Source organism: Carcharhinus amblyrhynchos, chromosome 11 (assembly GCF_965287045.1).
Source record: "Carcharhinus amblyrhynchos chromosome 11, sCarAmb.v2.hapA, whole genome shotgun sequence".
NCBI lineage: Eukaryota > Metazoa > Chordata > Chondrichthyes > Carcharhiniformes > Carcharhinidae > Carcharhinus > Carcharhinus amblyrhynchos.
Window position 1 is genome coordinate 5,159,414 of NC_137334.1, and position 24,892 is coordinate 5,184,305.

At 41.8% G+C, this 24,892-nt stretch overlaps 1 protein-coding gene across 1 annotated transcript in view; it reads right to left on the reverse strand.

Moving 5' to 3' along the window:
• The window catches only part of kcnh3 (potassium voltage-gated channel, subfamily H (eag-related), member 3), a 547,160-nt gene that overhangs the window by 322,356 nt on the left and 199,912 nt on the right, over positions 1-24,892 (reverse strand). Inside the window, exon 2 of the mRNA XM_080198480.1 lies at positions 7,054-7,287. Coding sequence (XP_080054606.1) covers positions 7,054-7,287 — 234 coding nt within the window. The remainder of the gene's footprint in view (positions 1-7,053; positions 7,288-24,892) is intronic.

Here is a 24,892-nt window from a genome sequence, read left to right on the forward strand (position 1 = left end):
CAAAAGGAATTGGGCAATGTACAGAAACACTAAAAGTGACAGCAGCTGCTGGAAAAGGTTGTGTCCCCTTTGCCTTATGAACCTGGAATCTATACAACTTAATACAGCCTCACAGCCTGATTCCAAAATTCCAAGTCCACCTGCAAAGAAATTCAACCTCTTGATACAAAAATCAGAAGTGCCTAAAATTGTGCCCAGCTGAACATTCATCTCTTCAACTACAACTCAAGAATAGAAAAAACTTCTTTCTTTACCTGGCCTGTATCAATGGTTGTCCTACATTGAGTCAGACACCTGAACTATGAGCTATTCTTTTGTTTATCATTTGTAAAAATTCATTATGCTCTTTAATGCTATCTTTCTCGAGTATGTATGTGAATGAACGAATAACCTTCTTTACTTAAATAAAGTCAGTCTGCTGCTGGTTCCTTAAATTGGCCACATGGTTAAAAAAGGGGATTGGAAGTGCATACATCTAGCTTTCCAAGAGAATTTTGATTTGATTTATCATTTCACTATATACTAATACATGGGACAAAGTGTTACTTCTTGTGTGCTAAACAGACAAAATATACTGTCAACATGAGGAAGACACCAGAGGTTCGCCATCAACCATTCTGAAAGCAACAATCTCCCGGCTTATCAACAGTAACTGACTTATTCACCATTATTCATGTTGAACTTTTTTTGAATTTGTTTGGGGACATTCAATTTAAGGGGAGAGGAAATGTTATGTATTTGTTTTTATTCTGACTAGTCTACCGAATACCACCTGTTTCACAACCAAGAACTCTCCTGCCTTACTTCTGATAAAAAGGCAGTTGCTAACCCTAACCCTTATTGGAGCTCTGCTGTATGCATTGGAAGTGATGGAGTAGACCTAGCACAGGAACAGAGAGAAAAGCAGCAGACATGGAAAAGATCGCACACCATTAATGAAGCTCCATTCATTTTTAACAAAAGTCTGTCCCGTGTATCACATCTCCAATAAACAGTATCTGTTATTATATATTGCCTTTCTTTGTTCTTGCTTCAAGAGTGTATCACTTCACACTTCTCAGCATTAAACTTCATCTACAATGTGCTTGCCCACTTCACCTTCCTGTCCATATCTGTTTGAAGTCTATCACTATCATCACAGTTCATACCACCTCCAGGTTTTGTGCCATCTGCAAGTTTTGAAATATGCTCTGCACATCTAAGTATTAATCTAGATTTATGAAATATTAACTCCTGGGAAACCCCCACTTTCTGGGCTTGATTTTCCAGTTGCGCCCACCCCAAGATTGGAAATTCCTACCCAAAGTTTTCGGACCTTTAAATGGTTTGTCAAATTGTTTGTCCCACCTGTGGGGATTTCCACAGCAGACGGAACCAGAAATTTGTTCGTATTTCTTCCTCAGGTCTGAAAAACCACAATTTGGAATTTGCACTGTCATTTTAATTCTTCACCTGGCTCTCATACTGACCTCTTTTTCTCATCCTATTGCAATGTTCCAGTCAAGCTAAATGTAGACTGAAGGAATACCGTCTCACATTTCAATTTGATACTTTACCAGCCTTCTGGAATTCAACAATTCCAATGCCCTGATTTGCCCCCATTTCATTTCCTCTTTTTTTTGCATGTTTCAGTCTTACTCTTGTTTTTTTTTCCTCTTATTTCTGCTTTTTGGCTGTCAGCTATTTATCATCCTGCAATTCACATCTCTTCCAAATACATCTTTTGTTTCTTTACTTGACCCATTTCCTTTGGCCTTGCACCAAAATCTTTTTGTCATTAATTTTTCCTGTCCTCCACCCTTTTACAGACCCTCTTTATTGTTTCCACGCTCTCCCATTTCACCTATGTAAAATCTATATTTCTATTTTTCCCAATTCTGATAATCAGCTATTGAATAAAATGTTAACTCTGTTTCTTTATCCACAGATGCTGCCATGTCTGCTGAGTATTACCAGTAATTTCTCATTTTAAGAATAATATAGCAAGTTTATCCTCAATAATAAGGGAGCACCAGATGTCAATGCAAAACCATCTTCAATAAATGCTGAGTGGGTAGTCCATAATGGCCATCTTCTGAGGTGCCTTTCATCACATCCGGAAACAGGAAAGGTTATTGGCCCTGACAACATCCCGCCAGTACAGAAAACTTGTGCTCCAGGACAAGCTACAACCTTAATCAAGCTGTTCTAATATGATTGCAACAATAGCATCTTTCTGACAATGTGGAAAATTGCAGATATAGCCTGACAACAAAAATCCAATCAGGCTAATTCTCAAGGTCAGTTAGAGATGGGCAATAAATTCACCTTGGCAGCGACGCCCATAACCCACCCAGGAGTACAAAAAAATTTGTATTTATATAGTGCCTTTAATGTAGTAAAATTTTTCAAAGTGCTTTCCAATAGTGACATCAGACAAAATTCGTCAGTGAGTCTCTTTCTTTATATGGCTGGGGAAGAAATGATTGTTCGATATCATGGTTAACAATTCATTGTGAGCCTCCAATCTAAACTGGAGCATTTGCAGTACAATTTCACGATTGTGGCTACAGTAGTCCTTTCAGCTGATTGTTAGAGCTCTGGTGTGCTGCAAAGATACACATTGTGCAGAGAAAATTATGGAAGCATTTTAAGATCTAAACTGTTCTGGCTAATCTTTTAGATTTCACGGAATGTCTCTGTTACATCATACTGCATTTGATCCTGCTTCTGCTCTAGTGTGTTGAGTTATTAAAATATTTAAAAAAGGTCACCACTTGACTTCCAGATAAATTGTTTCAACATAAGTGCCATCTTTAATGTCCTTAAATCCAATGGTAGCATTTGGATTTTAATGCCTGGGATGCAATTCTTTAGTCCAGGCAGCTGACAATACTTATGTTTAGAAAGAAGCAAGACTTGAAAAAGGAACGCTTTCCATTAATCAACATATTATAGTAAGTCACAGCATGGTTCTCTAGTCACAACCAGATACCAGCAATGATGAATACTCCTCACTGCATATTTGAGAATGTTCAAAGACAAACAACCTCTGGGTCAGGCCCTCTGGGTAACTAAAATTAACTGAATATGTGCTTGTGGAACGACCACATAAAAAGTGATTGGAAGAATAAGTGAACATGTCTCAAAGCAGCACTGCTTAATGAGAAAAAGTGTTTAGCAAATATCTTTGTGGGGAAGAGAGATTTCCACATGCCATTTTCAGTATAATATCTTTACATGCAAGTCACATGATGATCAGCCCACTGATCTCTGTAGCACACCACTAGTCACTGATTGGCAATTAGAAAAACACCCATTTACCCCCACTTTGCTTTCTGTTAGTTAACCAATCCTCTATCCATGCTAATACATTACCAGTAACATAGTGCACCTTTATCTTATGTGGCCTCAGGGTAACTACTGACTGAATCTGTGTTCCCATTGTACAGCCCATAACTGAATTCCACTGGGGAATCTTGTGTGGACTTAATTGAACACTGAACATTTTATGAAACTACCATGCTTGCTGGGATTGCCTTGATGGCTTAGGCTCATAATGAACTGCAGAGCCACCTAATGTTAAAAAATGCAGCAATTCATCCCTGCCTCTTTACAGAAGCAGAAGGTTTCTCCAGATTGCTGATAAAGGAAGGAAGGACAAATGCATACATTGTATGTTTTGTATTCCGCTATAAGCCTCAACCTCAGTGTGGCCAGTATCCTCCAGAGTTCTCTCAGGGTGGAATTAAAAAGTGTCTCAATATAGAAAAATATTTCAGAACAATTATTTCCAATATTTTCTGTTGGTGGGGTAGGCTGGGTGCATTTTTAAAACTGGAGAAATATACACTCCACTTAACAAAACATCCCTAAATAAATATACTTTGTGTCATAATTAAATACACTTCTTACACTCCAATGAATCAGTACACTTTTTCTTCTGTAGTATAAATTATCGTGATTGTTTGAAATTTGGTATTCTTATAATTGTCATGTAAGACCAAAAACGTCAGCAACATGTCTCTCTTCTCATTAACATTTAAGTCTCAAAAAGACCAAGCAACTCTTAAATATACTTGCCAACACTTTCCAATTTCACCACCGTGTGTTTTCACACAACAGAAGTGTGGAGTGGGGGCAGGGGGGAGCAAAAATTCACCATTCCACTTTCTTTCACTTTTGCTTAATTCCACAAAGGCACAAAGCCTGAAGGCTTGTATTTTACAATTACTTGTCCCATTACCACTATTTTTTTTACTGAGGCCCTGTTTGATAGGGATTAATTCATCCCGTCTCATCTAGGGCATAACAATTAGGCAGAGTGGGAGGAGGGGGAGGAGTCATCCAGATGTTAGGGACCAGATCAGAAACTCCAAAGTACATTATGAAGTTATCCTAGACCCCAACTTTATGTGATTTTGACATTAGTGCGAGCAAAAGCTGTTTCACTCCAGGTATGATTCTATTGACCCACTAGGTAATTTTCATTTTAAAAAAAATCAGTGCAACTTGTGGGCCGATGGGCCTGTTTGCACTGTAGTGTTCTATGTTCTTAAGAAGGTTCATTTAAGAACACAGTTAGAATATAACAAAAAGAACAATCATGATGTTTATCGATTTAAATACCTAAACATAACAAGTTGTAATTCTTAACAGCTAACTATCTCGAGTTCCAATTTAGGCAATATCCCCATAGACATACATCCCTCTTCAGAATGCTCAAGTAAAACCTTCCAATTAATCCACACTGGGAAACAGCCTTCTTATCTCAAATAAACGACTACAGCCAAACATGAAGAAAGTAAATAACATGACAATGGCATGACATCTCAAACAGCCTTTGAGAAGCATATTCAGTTTTTTAAAATTACTCTTTAGTTGCTTGTTTATTTGTATGTAACTTCTTTCGGGACAAGTGCCAAATAACTGCAACTCTCAGAAACCGTCAACCTCACCCTAAACCTTTCTGCATCAAGTTTGCAAACAATCACAGTTGATGAAACAAAATTAAATGGTTCTAAAAATCTTCAGTCCCGTTACCTAATCAAACTGACTGGTTCTGGTAGCCTCTAATGCCAGTTTTGAATCTAGTTCCATCTTCTAAATCATGTAATTTGTAGTGACAACGAATTTGATGACTTCTAGTTCCTCCAGCTTAATGTTGGCAAAACAGAAGTCACCTTCTTTGGCCTTACCCGTAACTAAACAAGGGTGGCATGGTGGCACAGTGGTTAGCTCTGCTGCCTCACAGCGCCAGGGGCCCAGGGTTCAATTCTGGCCATGGGTGACTGTCTATGTGGAGTTTGCACATTCTTTCCATATCTGCACGTTTCCTCGGGGTGCTCTGGTTTCCTTTCATAGTCCAAAGATGTGCATGTTAAATGGATTAGCAGTGGTAAATGTGTAGGGTTATGGGGTTAGGTGGGGGGAAGGGCCTAAGTAAGAGACTCTGTCAGAGAGTCAGTGCAGACTCAATGGGCTGAATGGCCCCCTCCTGCACTGTAGGGATTATATAAATCATTGGCTGCCAAGTCAGGCCAAGGCAAAAAGAAAATTAAAACCCTGCAATGCTGCTCTATCCAAGCTCAGCTTTCTCACCACATTCCTCGGCCCAAAATAAGATTTGTATCAAAATCACCCTCTTCCAGTTCTCAAATACTTTCCACCTCCATCCTTATCTCTTGCTCTGTGTTACTACATTGCAATTCAATGCTGCTATCTCCTTTAGATGTTATTTCTCTACACATTTTCTTATCAGCTTTCCTGCTTTGACTACAATTCATAGAGAATGTTGTAGCCCACATTCAGGTGGCATGGTGGCACAGTGCTTAGCACTGCTCCCTCACAGTGCCAAGTACCTGGGTTCGATTTCCGGTTTGGGTCACTGTCTGTGTGGAGTCTGCACATTCTCCCCATGTCAGTGCGGGTTTCCTTCGGGTGCTCTGGTTTCCTCCCACAGTCCAAAAGATGTAGTGGTTAGGTGCACTGGCAATGCTAAATTCTCCTGCAGTATACCCGAACTGATGCCAGTTAATGGCAACTAGGAGATTTTCACAGTAACTTCAATGCAGTGGTAATGTAAGCCAATTGTGATCCTAATAAATAAACTTAAAAAATTAAACATTTTGAGCTGTGAATTCAGTACCTCTGTACTCACCTTGCTCCAGGTAATAAACTTGCTTAAATCCATCCTCATGCCTTGCCCAATCAAAGCCATCTTCTACACCCATACTCCCTCCATGATCTGCTTCTCCTGCATTGGTTCATTCTTTGTTTCCAGTTACCTCCCTTCATCATTGGCAGCTGTTCATTTAGACGCCATGTCCCCACCTTCTGTGACTTCATTAACAAGTCTGCTTTGTCACACCTTTCTCTGCTTTCAAAACCATTTTAAAGATGCATCTTCCTAATAGTGAGGCCAATTATCCAACCCTTCTCTGCTTTTTATCCTGTTTTCTTGCGCAACCTGAGGAGTCATTTGGTTACACAAATTGGCTCAAAGAAATATATGTTGATAATACATTAGTTCAAATTCAGGACAGTTGATGTATATGGAACCAACAATAATAAAAAAAAGAGTTAACGCAGACAGCTTAAAAGAATGAAACAGGAACAATCAACTCAATTCTTTGGTACAATTCAATGGCAACTCTGACTTCCTACTGGGATTTTATCCCAAAAGTTGGGTATTCCATTCTTACTGTCCCAGGATTAGATACAGAAGACTCAGATATGACATGATTTTAGACATTCCATAAAGGCACTGAAACAAGAATAGGGTCATTGTATTGACAATGGAGGGTCAGGACTGGTGGAGCATGGGATGTCAAGCTGTGTTAACAAGTCTCTGATGTTAAATTGCCAGAGTGTTCACATCTTCAGCCTTACTGATCCTTTGGTAGATTTCAGGTTCCCTTGCATCTCCCATTAAAATTAGGGTCATTATTCATTAAACAGGTGACAGTTGAGTAGGAAAAGGGAAAAGAGCAAAAAGGCAATTTGTAGATGGAAGTATAGTTTAAAATAAAAATAGTAAGTTTAGTGAAACAGAATTTATTTTAGTTTACTCACCACTCTTCTTGTAGAAGATCAGTTCAGTCTTGAACTCACGCTTCTCATCCAGTGCTTTTTGGATCTGGATTTTCATGGCTTCATTTGTTTCTACTCCATAGAGGAATTTACAAGCACAGCTTTTCTGCATGAGTTCAGCTCGGGCATATCCAGTCAGTTCGCAGAATCCATCGGAGCAGTATACTATTGGATATACGTTCAATACCTGAGCATTTCCCAGAACAAAGTTGCTGTCTGTTGAATTGAAAAAGATACATGGTTTTTAACTGTTTTTTCAAGATAATTAAAAACGTTTAAGGAAATTAACTTGCAGCAATGTTAAGTGTGAAGAATATTATAAAAACAGTTATTGTTGATTTTTAATTGTCTGATTAAATGGCCTAGCCATTCAGTTGTACGAAACTGCTACAAAAATGTAAAGAAATTAACACCAGATGGATTGTTTGACCTAAACAATGGATTTTCTCACAAGACACACTCTGTCAACCCTGCAAAATCCTCCATTAACATCAGGGCAGCTGGACCAAAATTAGGAGAGCTATCTCAAAGATTAGTCAAGGAGCAATGTGACATAGGCATTTTCTTAGAATTACACCTTACTGCCAATGTGCAAGATTCCTCCAACACCAGACCTGTATACGTTCTGTTCTGCAGCAGTCAAGAGAGAGACCGGGAATCTGTAACATATCCAATAAAGTCTCAAGTCCTCTTGATTATCATGTACTGACCTCCCTCAGCTGATGAATCAGTATTCTTCCATGCCGAACACCACTTTGTAGAATGACTGAGAATACAGCTTGTTTACTGTATGACTTATTAAGAGGCCCTCAGTTTGTGCCAAACTGGATGTGCATCAGGTGGTGAGAGAACCAACATGAGGGAAAAACATACTTGACCTTAAGCTCAATCGACTGGTCACAATTGCATGTGTCTATGACAATATCGGTAGGAGTAACCACCGCACAGTCTTTGGGGAGACAAAGTCCATTCTTCACACTGGAGATATCCTCCATCATGGTGTGTGTGACATGACCACTGTGCCAAATTATTGAGAATGATAATTCATGACAGATAAAACAACTCAAAACAAGGCACTGTGGGATATCAGCAGCACAATTTACTTGACCACAATCTGTAACCTCATGGTGCACTCCTGTGGTCCCCATCATCACAGAAGCCAGTCATCAGCTAATTCTATTCAATCCATGTGAAATCAAGTAACATCTGAGCACACTGAAAACACAAACGGCAATGAGTCCCAACAACATCCTGGCTGTGGTGGTGAACACTGCAGACATGTGGTCCACCAAAAGTGACCTTAGCTTCAGTCAAGTTGTACCCAACAAAGTGTGAAATTGCCAAGGTTTGTCCTGAGACAACAAGCAAGATAAATTCTACTTGTCCATTTACTGCCCCTTTAGTATACCCTTGATCATCAATAAAGTGTTGGAAGATGTCATCAATAATGCAGTTACTCATCAATAGTCTCCTCACCAATGTTCAGTTAGGGTTCTGCCAAGATCATTTGGCTCTTAGCCTCATTATAGCCTTGGTCTAAACATGACTAAAGAGATGAATTCCAGTGTTGAGGTGAGAATGACTGTCTTTGACATCAAGGCAGCATTTCATTGAGGACAAAGTCAGGGAGCCAAATTAAACTGAAGTCAATGGGAATCAGGGAGAAAGCTCTCCACCATGTAGAGTCATGCTTAACACAAAGGGAGATAGTTGCAGTTGTTGGAGGCTGATCATATCATTCCCATGACATTGCTGCAGGAGGAACTCCTCCGTGTAATGCCCTAAGCCTAACGATTTTCAGTTGCTTTATCAATTACCTTCCTTTCATCACAAGATCAGAAGTGGGGAAGTTTGTAGATGATTGCACAGCATTCAGTTCCATTTGCAACTTCTCAGACACTGCAGTGGTCATACTCAAATACAGTGAGACCTAGATAACATTCGGGTTTGGGCTGCTACGTGGCAAGTAGCATTTGAACCTCACATGGTGGTCGGCACTGAGGGAGTCTAATCACTTTCTCTTGACATTTAATGCCACTGCCATTGTCAAATCCTCTATCATCTACTGCCCGAGTATTATCATTCAACAGAAACTTAACTGGGCCAGCCAGATGAATACTGTGGATACATGAGTAAATCAGAGGCTGTCTATTCTACAAGATGTAACTCACCTCCTGAAGTACTCATGACCATGTTTAGCTCCAATTATACTTAAGAATCTTAATGCCATCCAGAACAAATCAGCCCATCTGACTGACACTCGATACATTCACATCCATCACTACTAGTACACAGTAGCAGCAATGTGTACCATCTGCAAGATCCACTGCACCAACTCATTAAAGCATCTTTGCCAGCACTTCCCAAAATGTGATATCTACAATTTGGAAGGATAAACTCAACAGGTGCACAGGATCACCAACGTCTCCAAGTTACCCTCCAAGTCATATACCATGCAGATTGGAAATCCTTCATCATTGCTGATCAAATGAAACTTAAATATTAACTGTTTCTAGCTATAAAGGCAGACATTTTCACAAATAGGTCAATAAAATGGTTGTGAGTAGCAGCACAAAGGAACAGCTTTGTCTGAGTGCATTGAGGCCAAATGCATATTCTGGGGAATTTGGTAAATGAGAGAATTTTAAGGTTGATCTATTTCTAAAATCTAGTCAAGTTTGCATTTAACTAGACTATAGTATAGTTGTAATTTGTAGTTTTATAGTGTCAATCCGTGACAAATAAATTCTCCTCCTGAGGCAGCTAGAGTTAATTAATTAGGTAGCTAACTAGAATGGGTTCCCAAACTAGCAGTAATTGACTCAGATTACTGGAATACCAACTAGTTTAAGAACAGAAGATTTAACAGACGTATAAAGAAAATAGTTTGAAGATGCATCTTTGCCTGAGTGAAGTGTGGGTCTCCCAGGTCCTTTTTCTCCAGAGTAAATATGAATTTCAATATGATTAACGGGCCCAAGATGTCCCTCCCCTGCTGAGAGGGGTTCCCGGCAGTGGGGTTTACGACTGTTCCCCACTAACGAGAAATAGCGTTCTCACGTCGCTGGTGGGGACAGAGGCCAAATAATCCCCCACCCCATCCGGAGGTCGGGGACAAGAAGGGGGTGCCCCTTGGGCAGCCTGGCACGCTCACACTGCCTAAGGGGTAAACTGGCATTAACCACTAGGCAGTACCAAGGGGATGGGGTGCAATTGGTGGTAGAGTATGGGGATCCACTGCCAAGGACAGGCGATCAGGGCGGGCGGGGGGGGGGGGGGGGGGGGGAAGCATACTGGCCATTGGGGCCTACCAAGGGATGGTCTGGTAATGGGGGGGGAGCTAGGATGTTGAGAGGCCAGCGATCAGGAAGGGGTTCAGGAATAAACAGCAGGCCAACGATCAGGAAGGCCAGCTATCCACAGGCCAGGAGTAGGGAGCGGGGAGACACTTGCAGGCCCAGAGAATTCAGTCCCAGACCCACTCATAAAATTCAAATTATATTTAAATTGCCCCCTGTATATACAATGGAGCTCTATGCCTATTTCTGGCACGGAGCTGGTGGCGCCGGATTTCCGGCGCCCAGTGCAGATCCCGCGGATCAGAAGCCGCTTATATCTCCTGGTCCACTGCACAGATGTTTTAGCACAGCAGATGGGAGAATCACTCTCAAGATAGTTGAATTGCTCGCATAAATAGAAATAACTGTGTGTGATATGATTGCCATTACAGAAATAGTTATGAAGTGACCATGGATGGGACCTGAAAATTCCAGAGTATTTGACATTTCAGAAGGACAGGAATTAAGGAAAAGGAAGTGGGCTAGCTCTGCGAATAAAGGATGAGATCAGTCCCAGGTCCGAGAAATAATCCTGGCTCAGAAGATCATGGTGAATGGGTGGAGGCTAGAAGTAGCGAAAAGGATGAAGTGGACTTTTTACACTGCACTGTAGGACAGAGTATAAATCAAGAAAAATGGGGTGCATGTAAGAAAGCTACTATAATAATCATGGGAGATTTTAATCTTCAGATAGATCAGACAGATCAAATTGGCAATGGGAGCATGGAGAATTAGTTCGTAAAGTATATTTTTGGCAGTTTTTAGAAAAATATGTTCTGAAACCAACCAGAGAACAGGCATTTCATTGAGAAAATACCCTGAAAAGTGTCAATAGCATCATAATTTGGATGCAAACAATAATTTTTCTTATTAATATTGTATTGACAATTTTTGTATAGCCAGTCTGAGAGAGAGAATACCGCCTAGAAAATAATTTTGTAAATGATCCTACATTCTGCTTGTATAAAAACTGAAAAATAATTTTCAAAAAAGACTGATTTTTAATTTTGCAAATGTTAAAAAAAGTTGGGGAAAGGAATGCTAAATAATTTCTACAAGATATAAACCTGAAAATATTAGCATTGCCTAGTAAACAGACATTCATTACACCTTCTGAAATTCTCTTTCATTTTTGCTTCAAACCTGGCTTACTATGAGAGGAACTCATTAATATAATGAACAGTGCGTGTTCTTTTGGGAAGCTGCAGTACACTGATTTGGGTGATGTATGTGCAGTGGAGTCACGTTTGCCTCATTATCACTGTAGATGAAGTTTTGTATATCTCAAGGAGAAGCAAGTTTATAATTTTATGGTAACTAATATGCTACTGAAAAGAGCATCATTAATCCATTCAGTAAATCTCATTCAGCCTTCATGTCCATCTCTGGTAAACAATCGTCTAATTGGTTTCAAATTTATTGTGGACTACGGGAATCATGCTCTGTTAACAAATAAAATTAAAAATTCAAATACAAGAAATTCAATCATTAGCTAAATTGGCAACAACAGAAAAAGGTGAGAGTTTATAATGACTGTGCCATACTACAATTTTAACAACAAGCAAAGCACATAGAGAAACCATTTTATGCCAAGTGGTCACTGACTAGTGTGGTAATTTATATTAAGGATCCATAACTAAACTGAACAACACCTTGTAGTAAACTCCATCAGTAAAATCATACATGCATCATTCTGCCAATAATAATTCAGCTAAAATTTTGCTCCCAACATCTCCCCTATATTGGCAGCTTTATGCATTTCATAAACCTAGCATCATTCATTATCCTCTATAGCTGATGCCAATAATTTATATAAAAGAAAATAAACTCATGGGATAATAGGTTCCATTTGAGGAGAACACAAGTTCCACATGATGGTAGTTTGCAAAATATATTCGCATTTACAGTGTCTGCTTTGTGTACAGATATAGACACTAGACACCTTGTCGCCATCCTAAGGGCCTGTTTGTTGATGATTTCACAAAGCGCAGATCCCTTTGCAATTCCTCAGATAATGAAATAGATCATTCCTGCATGCAACTTGGCCTGGACAACATCCAGGCTTGGGTTGGTGTGTGATGTAATTGTTATTTGCCACTTAAATGTTAGACAATAGCCATTTTCAATGAGAAAGCTTGGCCATCTCCCTGTGTATTCACTGGCATTACTATGATGAATTCTCCCATTATCAACTGACCAAATCACTGACCAAAAGTGGAACTGGAACAACCAAATACATGACTTTGCAACTTTAGCAGGCCAAAGTTTGGGCATTCTGTGATGTGTTGCTCAACTTCATAAAGCCTTTCCATCACTTACAAGGCACAAGAACATGCCCCACTTACCTAGATGGGTTAATAGGTTCCACACTGTTGAGGACAAAGCAGTCCACTTGATTGAAACCTCATCCACTAACCTAAACTTCTACCTGATCTTTGTGGAATCAGAGAGTTTTAGTCACCACACTTGCGCAAGGATATTTTGGCCTTGGAGGGAGTGCAGAGGAGGTTCACTAGGCTGATACCGGAGATGAGGGAGTTGGACCATGAAGAGAGACTAAACAGACTGGGTCTGTACTCATTGGAGTTTAGAAGGATGAGGGGGGATCTTATAGAGATATATAAGATAATGAAGGGGATGGATAGGGTAGATGTACAGAGATTCTTTCTGCTCAAAAAGGACAGCAGGAGTAGAAGGCACAGCCTCAAGATAAGGCGGGGGGGTTAGGGGGGAGGCAGTTTAAAACGGAGTTGAGGAGGAACTTCTTCACTCAAAGGGTGGTGGATCTCTGGAATTCTCTGCCCGTTGAAGTGGTGGAGGCTACCTCGCTAAATATATTTAAGTCACAGGTAGATAGGTTTTTGGTAGGCAAGGGAATTAAGGGTTATGGGGAGAAAGCGGGCAAGTGGAACTGAGCCACTTCAGATCAGCCATGATCTTATTGAATGGTGAGGCAGGCTCGAAGGGCTAGATGGCCTACTCCTGCTCCTACTTCTTATGTTCTTATGTTCAGAGAGCTAATTCTCCTATCAGGTGAGGAGCAGAACATATAAGGAGCACTGGTCTGGAAAACTGTGGGCTCGCAACTGCTGATATTTCTAACCAATAATTTTAAAGAGTTAGCAAATCAGACAATACAGGCCCCTGATTTCCTGATGTGTGCATCCCAAGAATGTTGTTCTGCAACAGAAGCACCCGATTGAGCAATTTGATCCTTCTATCCTTGTCTTCAGAAGATGAGTAGAGAAACCAGATTGGGCAAAAAAGACCCAAAACTCTCATTTGCATTTAAAACAATACAATATAAATCAGAGTAGGTCATTACCAAACTGTTCAGTGCTCCGATCAGAACGCACCATTAAAACTGCATTCAGTTCAAGTGTGGAGTGCAGTGCAGAAAAATTGTAGGCAGCTCCCTCTGTTTCAGTTAGAATGGGCTTAGAAGGTAGAAAGATGCATCTCTAAAGTGATTTTGTGAAGGTACATAAGATTGTTAAAAGGAAGGAAAAAGGAAATCTGAAATAATACTTCAAGTTAAATTGCGATAACATATCAATGGGACTTAGGTTCACATTACTGGAGCTAATTTTCTGGCAGAGTGTAGTGGGAGAACTTCTCAGGAAGACTAGGTAGGTAATTTTAGTATATTTTAAATTCAATTTAATGTAATAAGCGGGCCTGGGACTGAATTTTCTGGGCACACTAGCCACCCCCACTCCCCCATCCCCACCAGAAATATTTCACTCCAGCAGGGTTTATAGTAGGTCCCCAATTTCACCCCAGTGTTGTGAAGGGGGTGGGAGGGGGGAAATTGGGATACCTAGGAGGTCGTTTTTGGGGGGGGGGGGAGCGTGGAGATGATGCCCCCAGTGCACAGGAGACAGCACTGTGGGGGTCCCACTTTGGCCAGCGTTTGAGCTGGGACTACTGCGCATGCCCAGAAGCCTGCAGGTTTCCTGGTGGGAATAGGCCCCACCCCCTAGTCTTTAATGACAATCATGCTAGTGCCCTTTACATTGTACAGAGTGTGGGAGATTCTAGTGTGAACTCCCACTGAAGAAAACAGCGTTAATTACTCCAGTTTTCCTGCAAATTCAACAGAGTTTTTTGGGAGAATTCTGCCTGTCATGTTGGACTGATACCAGGAAACTCTTCACAAATCACAGCAGAGGCCAAACCCCTGCAACTAGCTAATAAATGAACAGAGACTCTGTAACGAAACGAAATGTTTTGCTGGAATGATGAACTAAGAACCACCAAAAAAAACCTTCCTCATCCGTAAACATCTTGTGAACTCCTTGGCAACAGGCTGAAATTCAGGCTTGTTTTTGAGCTACCATTTCTTTAAAGCTGGTTATTGGTATGCACCAGGATGTGACCGCGACAATTAGGTCAATTTCCTTCCACTTCAGTGAGCTTATGAATTCAATGAATTTTGAGGTTAATTAAAGAAATTTCTGAGAAGCAATTTGATTAAATGTGTTGAAATAATTGTAGTCTTGATCTATTGTTACATTTTCTCCCAAACAAACATCATTATTTAGTCTGTCCTGAATTTTTACATGATCTGGTTTATATTTAATAATCCTAGTTTGAGCAAAGTGCCCAGATGATTTTCATATTCAAAAATTCTCCTCATGAATACATTGGCCAATGCTGGCCACAATTCTATTGGTCCAAATTGTACCCAGTATTGTGCTAAAGTGATAACACTTCTCTATGCGATCAGTGATCCAGTAATTAGAGCAGATGTACAAGGGAGTGAGAGGAGCAGCGCGAAATGGAGCCAGGCACTGAGACTGACTTGCAGGAGAGCAAAGGTGATGACAGACAGAGTCAGGCCCTGAAGCAGACTTGCAGGAGAGAGAGGAGCAGCAGGAGGTAAAGGATCCCAGGAACTGCAGCTAATTAAACAGCTGGAACACAACAGTAAAAAGCATGAAGAAGTGCTGTCACAAGTAGGTGACTGCCTGATGTGTATTGCAATTTTATTTTTGCTTTTTAAGCAAGGGACATATCCTAAGCCATTGGGAACTTTGAGATGCATGTGGGAGCTCTAAGATACATGTGGGACTGCCTCCAGGATACTTCTCACGTTCTGGACAATGAACATATGGAGTGAGTGTCATCAGTTAAAGGAGCTCGCATTCCTGGTTTTGGAGCTTGAAAGTAGATATCATTCCAGTTCATCTGCAAGGCTATAAGCTTTGGAAAATATTTTTCTGAGTGTGGTCACTCCACAGATTAGGGGTACAGAGGCACAGAAGGAATTAGTGACCACCATACAGACAAGCAGGACCAGGGAGGTAGTGCAGGAGTCCCCTGAGCGTACCTTGCTCTTCAGCCAGCATTTAGTTCCGGTCATTTGGACTTCCCTATCACTGGGCCAAGAACTTGCTCCACTGGGACTATGTGGTACTTGGTGTGCACTGACTACCCAATATTAAAAGAATCCATACAGGACATTTTCCACCCCAAACCCACTCAAATAAAGTTTGGGACCTGGAAGATCAGGACCCTTATGGACAACCTCAACAGCAATGGATCTGAATGTCACACTGCCATCATAGCCCAGGAGCTCTGGTGCCTTAACAATGAAACTGCTGAGCAAGAGATGACTGGCAGGAAAAGAACAAAAAGAATAAGGTTGTGAATGATCTTCTTCTGGAGAGGCAAACCAGAAGTCTCTAGTCTCTACTGGGTCAGCTTTGCTGTAAAAAAAAATGAATTGGTTGGATGTCTCAATGGACCCCAATGTGGGCTGAGCAACACCCATGGCTCTCCCACAATCACCATTTTCCCTCCAGTAGCTGCAATGCTCCTCACAATCCAGCTACCACACAAGCCCCACTAACCTGCCACACCTCATCACTATCTTAAATGTCAGCGCTCCCATCTCCCTGTGTCGATATGCTCCTCACCTGAGGAGGAATGGTGCTCCTTCATCTCCCCCAGGTCCAGGTGATCTCCACCCTGCAGCACCAAGTTCTGGAGAGCACAGAAGACTACAGTGATGTGGAAGACCCTCTTGGAACTGTGTTGTAGGCCCCCCCCCGCCCGATTGGTCCAGGCACCTGAACCACATCCTCAGCACGCTAATCACCTGCTGGACCAGACATGTGTTGAACCCTGAGCCTCATTTGTAACAAGTCACCTGCCTGTGTTTGTGGCCTCTGCATTGGTATCATCAGCCACCTCCTGAGTGGATATCCCTTTCCCGGAGGAGCCACCCCCTATCTACTGCTCTCCCTCAAAGACAGCTAGGATCTAAGAATGCCCCAAGATGTAGCTGTCAAGGATGCTCACTGAGAAACGGGCACACACCTGAATGAAGTTGCACATTCAGGAAAGTGCATCCCTTGTAGTTCATAAATGGCACTGCATGGCACCATAGAGTGCACACGACCACACTGGTGCAGTCAATCAGATCTTGCACCCGGGGCAAGCCTGCTAAGTTTGCAAAACCCATGGCCCTGGCATCTTGGCTGACCTGGTCCTGTTCCAAGTTGATATTCATGTTTAGCCCTCTCAGTTTGGGCATCTGTGACCTCCTGGATGCAATGATGTGCGGCCAACCAGAAGGTGCCATACAGGTCATCTACGCTGCCCAGGAATGAGCCACTTGCATGGAAATTCACAGCAGCTTTGATTTTAAGGGCCACAGGCAGGGTGTCCTCCCATTCCATGTGGTGCCAGGGTCTGGCAAAGGTGATCCACCATCCCCCAGGCCAGATGCAGCCTTATACGGCACTGAATCTCAGACATTTGAACATACGATAACTGAGGTTGGAATACTTGGCTGGTACCTACGCATCTGCAGTGCTGCTGCCAGACTACCGGTAGGCCCAGCCTCTCCCTCCTTCGCAGGGAGCTGAACCTGGCCAAGTACTCTGCTGCTGCTCTATGGAAATAAGTGGGATAGCCAATTCGACAGATTTCATGATTCTTCAGATCACGCACTACAAAGAAGAGACTAAAGTGAGCTGCAAGAGTTTGAGAGAGAGTCCTGAACCTCAACTTCTCTGGGACTACAACTCATTAGTAACACCCTTAAGTAGGTGCCTCAGCACTATCCCTCACATCCTCCATTCAGACACAATAGCCACATCTTTACAGTGGGCCCTGTCAACTCCAGCAGGATGTGGCATGTGGACTCACCAGGGTCTTTGTGGCTCCAAACACCTACATTCCCCCAGCCCTCCCCAAAGAAACCTGGCATCATGTTAGTGGGCAGTCGAGTGGCGCATGTGACCAGCAACCTGATGCATCCTGATGGGGGGGGAAGACCTCACCAACGCACTCCGTCATGACTTTGACTGGGAGGTGATAGACATCACAATCACGTCTTGCACTGGGGGCACATCAGCATTATCTGTGTGATGTAACAGACTTTCTGGGAATGTCAGCTCAATACCTGGGACATTGGCTTTCAAAGAGTTAAAAGTTAAAAAGTTAAAAGTTACCCTCCACTAAATGACAGTGCTTTTGGCTGCACAGCATTTATTGGCACAACCACTAGTGAGGGGAGGCTGGGTTGTCTGTTCAGCCAGCTGTCTGCCTCTTGTGGCAGGTGAGACACAGCTGAATTGCGAGGGCAGCAATTAGCATGTCCAGCACATTTCCAGAGGGCACTCTGTTTCTCCCAGCTCAAAAGAGGTACAGAATTCAGCAGCTTTCTATCACCCATTGAGATCTACTGTTAAACGCAAGTACCCTTGGCATTTGGTTTTGGCCTTCTGGTCAGCTTCTCCCCTTAGCCTTCACACTGCTGCCTGAGTGTGGGTTCCAGTCACACTGCAGTCATCCTCACCTCTAAGTATGGAGTGGAGGAGATATCCTATCTAGTTCAACGGTGATGAACTGGAAATGGTCGAGAGGTTCAGGTTTCTAGGTTTTCAGATCATGAACAAGCTGCGCTGGTCTCTCCAAGCTGATGCTATAGTTAAGAAAGCCCACCAACATCTCTACTTTCTCAGGAGGCTCAGGAAATTGGGCATGTGACTCTCACCGATTGTTACAGATGCAACACAGTTACACAGTGGTTAGTACTGCTGCTTCACAACGCCAGGGACCTGGATTCAATTCCAGCCTTGGGTCACTATCTGTGTGGAGTTTGCATGGTCTCCCCATGTCTGCGTGGGTTTGCTCTGGGTATTCCGGTTTCTTCCAAAGATGTGCGGGTTAGGTGGATTGGCTATGCTAAATTGCCACTTAGTGTCCGGGGAACTAGTAGGGTAAATACATGGGTTTACAGGGATAGGGCCTGGGTGGGTCAGTGAAGACTCAATGGGTCAAATGGCCTCCTTCTACACTAGGGATTCAACGAGTGTAAGCTACTAGATAAGATGAATGTTATGAGGGGGAAATAATAAAATGTTCACTTGAAAGTGAAAAAATCACCAAGCCCGAATGAAATGAATCCCATGCTACTATGGAAACATAATGCTGCCTGGCTATACATATATTGTTGGAGGATGGATTTGCCTGAGTAATCACAGGTTAGGCAGCCTAACCTAGGTAGTGAATGAATTATTTGAAAAATATTCTGAGATAGTAGAAATCATCATTTTCAAAGGAATGGATTAATGAAGACAGTCAGTAATTGCAGGGAGGGAGATTTCCTGCCTAGATGCAAGTAATGAACACGATCATGCACGGTCAGCTGTCCTGCAACCCCCCCAAAAAGAAAACACTCCGACTCCATTCCACCTACCGAAACTGGACTTCAGAATCACAAAAAGAACCCAAAACGGAATAGGCCTGGAGACCTTATAATGTTACAGTCTCTGATTCTTGGGGCATAGAAGTTACAGCCCCTTTTTGCTGCCGCTATGCATTTCTGAGGACAGTTCTTACAGATTAAAAGACCGATCAACATGACTGCCTTCAATGCAGCATCTCTCAGTTCCCTTTTCAAAACATGGTGTTGATCTTAGATTGATTAGCCACAATGTGGTTTCCCGTTAGAAGATTTTCATCTTGAGGAGATATTGAGGAAAATCACCTAACAATTGGGCAACTAAGTGCACATTTCACACTGCTGGCCAGCCTGTCACTGGGAGGGGCTCCATGCAGGCTGGGAACTTTGGGGCATCAACCAGAGCCTGGATTTGCTGAAAGGCTCATGAGCCTATCAACAACTAATGCAAGTGAGGACAGGAGTAGTCTTGACCCCCAGGCCAGAGCTGAGGAGGGTAGGTGGGTAACCTAACTATAAAAAAGGCAAGCTAAGTTATGATCAAGACTGAGGATGAAGCTGAGGTCATACATAGCTAGTGAGCCAAAAAAGCAATGAAGTCTTCAAGTGAGCACCAGCAACTTGAATCCCAGAGCTGAGGAGGGCAAAAAAAAAAGCCTGCTCTTTCAGAAAATTCATTTGTTAAAATCAAGAAAGAGCATCACTTCATATTGACTGATATCAATCTGGCAGTCAAAAGTGCAGAAAATTGAAGGCAAGGCAAGAGGATGATGCTAGTCAAAGAGACAGTTTGGCATTTTACTTTAGAAAGTTTTCAGTTTTGAGTAATGCACAAACTGCTCATTCATCCTCATTTACCAAAGGTGTGGGTTAATTATGTAATGACTTAGATTTGCTGATTTCTGAAGAAACCACATCACCTGAAAAAAATTGATCGGATACTCTCTCTAATTTCCATGGCTTACAAAGGAAAATTTGCTTTTTCTCACATTCATTGATGACATTTTCCTTTAAGCAAACACTAAATGGATGCAGATGAATAGGGGTACGATCAAAAACTTATTTCAATAAATGCATCAAATTAATGGTCACGTACTCTATACCACTCTGGGGTATCTAGTGAAGACAAAAGTAGGTTTGCTTTATGTTTGGATTGATAGCATATTAAATATTTAAGTGAAACTCATATTAAACAAAGCACCAGCTCTAGGGTATCTGAAATTACTTCTAATCGAGTAAAGTTGTTAGCATAGGAGCGTTACAGATGATCGGTTGCAATGTAATTAGCCCTCATAAACTAAACTTCAATATGGATGACCACTATTTGTTTTCTCAGTGGAGCTACTTTTTAAATGTTGGAGGCTTCTAAAGCAGACTAGTTGAAAAGATGTGAAATCATGTGAAAGTAGACATGGTGATGTTTTGGGAGTTCAAGAGACATTTGGGGAATCCTCTACTGACATTCCGTGCTAACACAGGAGTCTGTATCCAAGGACTTAGTCCTGCTATTCATCCCCAAACTGCAAGATCCTTTTCTGACTTGACATTGTCTCCTCTTTCAAATCCCAAATCCACTTTTATAATTCACTCTGGGATTTGAGAATTGCTGGCAAGGCTAGTATTTATTGTCCATCTCTAATTGTTCTCAGGAAAGTGGTGGTGAACCTCATTTTGAACCACAACAGTCCATGTGGTGTTAGGGAGTTCCAGGATTTTCATTCAGCAACAATGAAAACATTATGATTTCAAATCAAGATGTAACTCAAGAGAACTTGCAGGTACTGGTCCCATGTGCTGTAAGCCAGTGGTGGGGAGAGTGACCATCAGGTGAGCTGTTTTGTCCTGAATGGTGTCAAGCTTTTTAGATATTGTGCAGCTGTACTCATCTAGACAAGTGGACAGTATTCCACCACTCTCCTGGCTTGTGCCTTACAGTTGCTGGACAGGCTTCGGGGAGTCAAGTGAGCGACTCATCACAGAATTCCCAACTTTTGATTCCCAACTCGTGGAGCCACAGTAGTTATCAGTGCCTGATCCAGATATGTTTCTGTCACTGGAAATCCTCAGAATGCCGATGGTAGGTATTCAACAATGGCAATGTAATTTAGTGTTATGGGGAGATGATTAGATTCTCCCTCGCTGGAGATGGTAATTACCTGGCATGAACTTGCCACTTATCACCCAGAGCCTGAATGTTGTTCAAGTTTTACTGCATGCAGACACAGGCTGCTTCATTATCTGAGGAGAAAATTTGAGAACTCTGTGCAATGATCAGAGAACATCCCCACTTCTGACCTTATGACTGAAGGAAGATAATTGATGAAGAATTAATCTCTTGTGTTGACTGGTTTCCAGCAACCACAACTATCTTTCTTTGTGCTCAGAATGACTTCAGCTAGTGGAGAGTTTGATTTCCACTGTGTTTGATTTTACTGGAGCTCCTTGGTGGTACATTCAGTCAAATATTATCCTGATGTCAAGGGCAATCACCTTCACCTCACCTCTTCAATTCAGCTATTTTGTTTATGTTTTGATCAGGGCTGTAATCAGGTCTGGTGCCAAGTTAGAACATAGAACATTACAGCGCAGAACAGGCCCTTCGGCCCACGATGTTGCGCCGACCAGCTTTTTAAAAAAAAAACACTAACCCACCAATCTAAACCAATCCCATTTCGTCCATAAACCTATCCACAGATCTCTTAAACGCCCCCAAACTAGGCGCATTTACAGCTGCAGCTGGCAGGGCATTCCAGTCCCTCACCACCCTCTGGGTTGTTCTGGCAGAACCCAAACTGAGCATCAAAGAGCAGGTTATTGCCTTGTTGACGGCAACTTCCATCATTTTGCTGATGACCGAGAATAGCCTGATGACATGGCAATTGGCCGATTAGATTTGTACTGTTTTTTGTGGAGAAGACGTTCCTGGGCAATTCTCCAAATTGTCACAGAGATGCCAATGTTAAAGCTATATCTGAACAGCTTGGCTAGGGGAGTGTGGGGTAGGGGGAGGTATGGCGGTTGTCCTGAAGCATAATTTTTCTGCATTACAGCTGGCATGTTGTCAGGTCCATAGGCTTTGCTCTATCTAATGTGCTCAGCCATCTCTTGATGGAATAAATCAACTTTGCTGAAGACTGGCATCTCTTGCCTTGGCTATTCACATTTTGCTTTCCCCTAGGGTAATTTTCACTTTGGAAACCATCAGTAATTCTCTTGCCCATTTTGGAGATGTGTTTCTTTCACCTGGGTTTTATCCTAAACTTATCTGCATTCAACCAAATGCAAAATCTACATGAGCCAGCACAATCCAACAGCATTTTAAAAATTATTGATAACTTCTTTCTGGGGCATCTTCCAAAACCAATGCTGTTGCGTCTTTAGCAGTGTATGCAAGGGGACCAATTACATCAACAAATTTGGTAAAAATTGCCCATTGTAATTCACCATTCCTAAAAGTGACTTAAACTTAGATGTGCATTTGGGGAGCCAGTGCCTCCTTAATAATTTTAACCTTGACATCCGTGGAGTGCAATCCTTATGCATCTACATAGAAACCTCAGGTAGGCTACCATGGTAGCTTGAAAATTACTTTTCTCCTTCTTATGGCAAACCTCTAAAAATCTCTTTAGCATCACCTTTAAGTTAAATAGGTGCTTGGCTTCTGCCGATCGAGTTATTAGAACATTATCAAGGTACATAATAACTCGTGGCTGCCCTTTCATCAGACTTTTCACTGACCTCTGAAAATACTGTACGCTGATGACACTCCAAAGGGCAGGTGCATATACTGGAACAAATCTTTGTGTGTTAATTATGATATATCCTTGGGAAGACTTTGTCTGATTCAAGGTGCTGATATACATGACTCAGATCCAGCTTTGGATAAGATTGACTTCTGGCCAGCTTTGCATACAGGTCTTCATTCTCCAGGATTGGATATTTATCCAACTTGGCAGCCTGACTGTTAAGTTGTAGTCCCCACAAATGTGGGCGGTCGTGCCTGGCTTCATTACAGGGACTATGGGTGCTGCTCATTCCATGAATTGAACTGCCTATATAAATGCCCAGTTCTTCCAATTTCTTTAATTCAGTATCCACCATTCCCATAAGGCATACAGTATTGGTCTTGCTCTAAAAAAATGAAGGGATTGCCTCTGGATTCACGTAGATCTTCTCTTGCAGGCCCCTTTATCTTAGCAACTTGTTACTGAAGATGCTCTGATATATATTGATCAGTTCGAACCATCCTTCTTCCCTCACTTGGCAAATCTCAGTCCAATTTAACTTGATTTTCTTAAGCCAATGCAGCCCAGAAGGCTTTGTCCTTTGCTTGACACTATTATTACTGGGAGCTGGGCAGACTGTTGCCTATAGCTTACAGGTACTGTTATTGTGCCTATTATTTTTATGGCTTCTCCTGTGTAAGTTGTTAACTTTGCTGCAAACTCTTTAAATCAATGGTTAGGCTCTTTCTCTCAAGTACTGAAGCACGTGTTAACTTGCCACTGTAATAGATGCCCAGAGTCTACTTCCATCTTAAGAGGCTTTCCACTACCAGGAGCATTACAATATGCGGCTATCTGAACTGTTTTCTCATTAAGCAGGAAGTGATCATCTAAATTGTTAGTGCTAGCTTCTTCCACATTATATACTGTGATGCTCTATTTAATTGGCTTCTGGGGTAGACTTAATTTGCTTTTGCGCCAATGCCTTAAATGGCCTTTCCTGAGACAAAGCCTCTTCATACCTTCAGGATTCAGGTGAGTGGTTACCCCCATAATGGTAACATTCTGCTTCAGTATTCTTTAAATTCAACAGCTGAGTTCCTTCTCTCAAGTTGCCAAATGATTGTCTCTTCTAAACATTCTTGTTTTATTTGTGGCTGAATTTGCTTCCCGCTTCACCAGTACATCTTCTGTTTTGGCACCACTGCTGGCTGCCAATTTCCAGCCTAGCTGGTGGATCATGTCTTTGTGTTTTTTATAACTCTTGCGCACCCTTTTCAGTGCTCTCCATTGCCAATGTTATCTTCAATGCTCACTCAAAATTTATATCTGCCTTGGCTAGTAACTTCCATTGAATAGCCTCATCATTAACCATATAGACTAATTTGTCCCACAAAGTAGCTCCAAAGGTGCAGTGTTCTGAGAATTACTTCAACTCCAGTTGCAATAGTTTCCCTTGGGCCTCTCCCCCTTGAATTAAATGTAAATCTCTGCAATATAACTGATGGTTTCAGATGGAAATGTGACTTCAATGATCTCACTGAACGAGTTGGGCACATTTGGGATTGTGGGGCCACAAATCAAATTGTAAGCATGGGTCCCTAATGCATTCAGGAAAATTGCCTTTCTCTTCCCCTCCTTCTTTATTTTATTAGTCTGAAAATAATAAACCAAACACTCTATGTACTGAGTCCTGTCCTCCACAGAGGCATCAAAATGATCTATCCATCCAAATAGGAGCATTTTTTATATTATTTTCAATTTCAACAGAAACTGTATACTCACAGTTCAAGGCTTGCTTTTGCCCTCATTGCCAATATAAGAATTCTTGTCCACCAGTTAAGGGAAAAACACCAACATGTTTATTTACAGGTTAAAACTATACAGAAAGTTCAGTAGCAGCCTTTGGCTACAACCAGCTTCTAAGAAGGTTCTGGAACAACAACCCTTGCTTACCAGAGTGTTTCCCCCACCTTGTTCCCTGATTGGTTCCTCAGGTAATGTGACCCTTACTCTGCAGAATGATCCTTAAAGGGACAATCATCACAGATACCATTGTG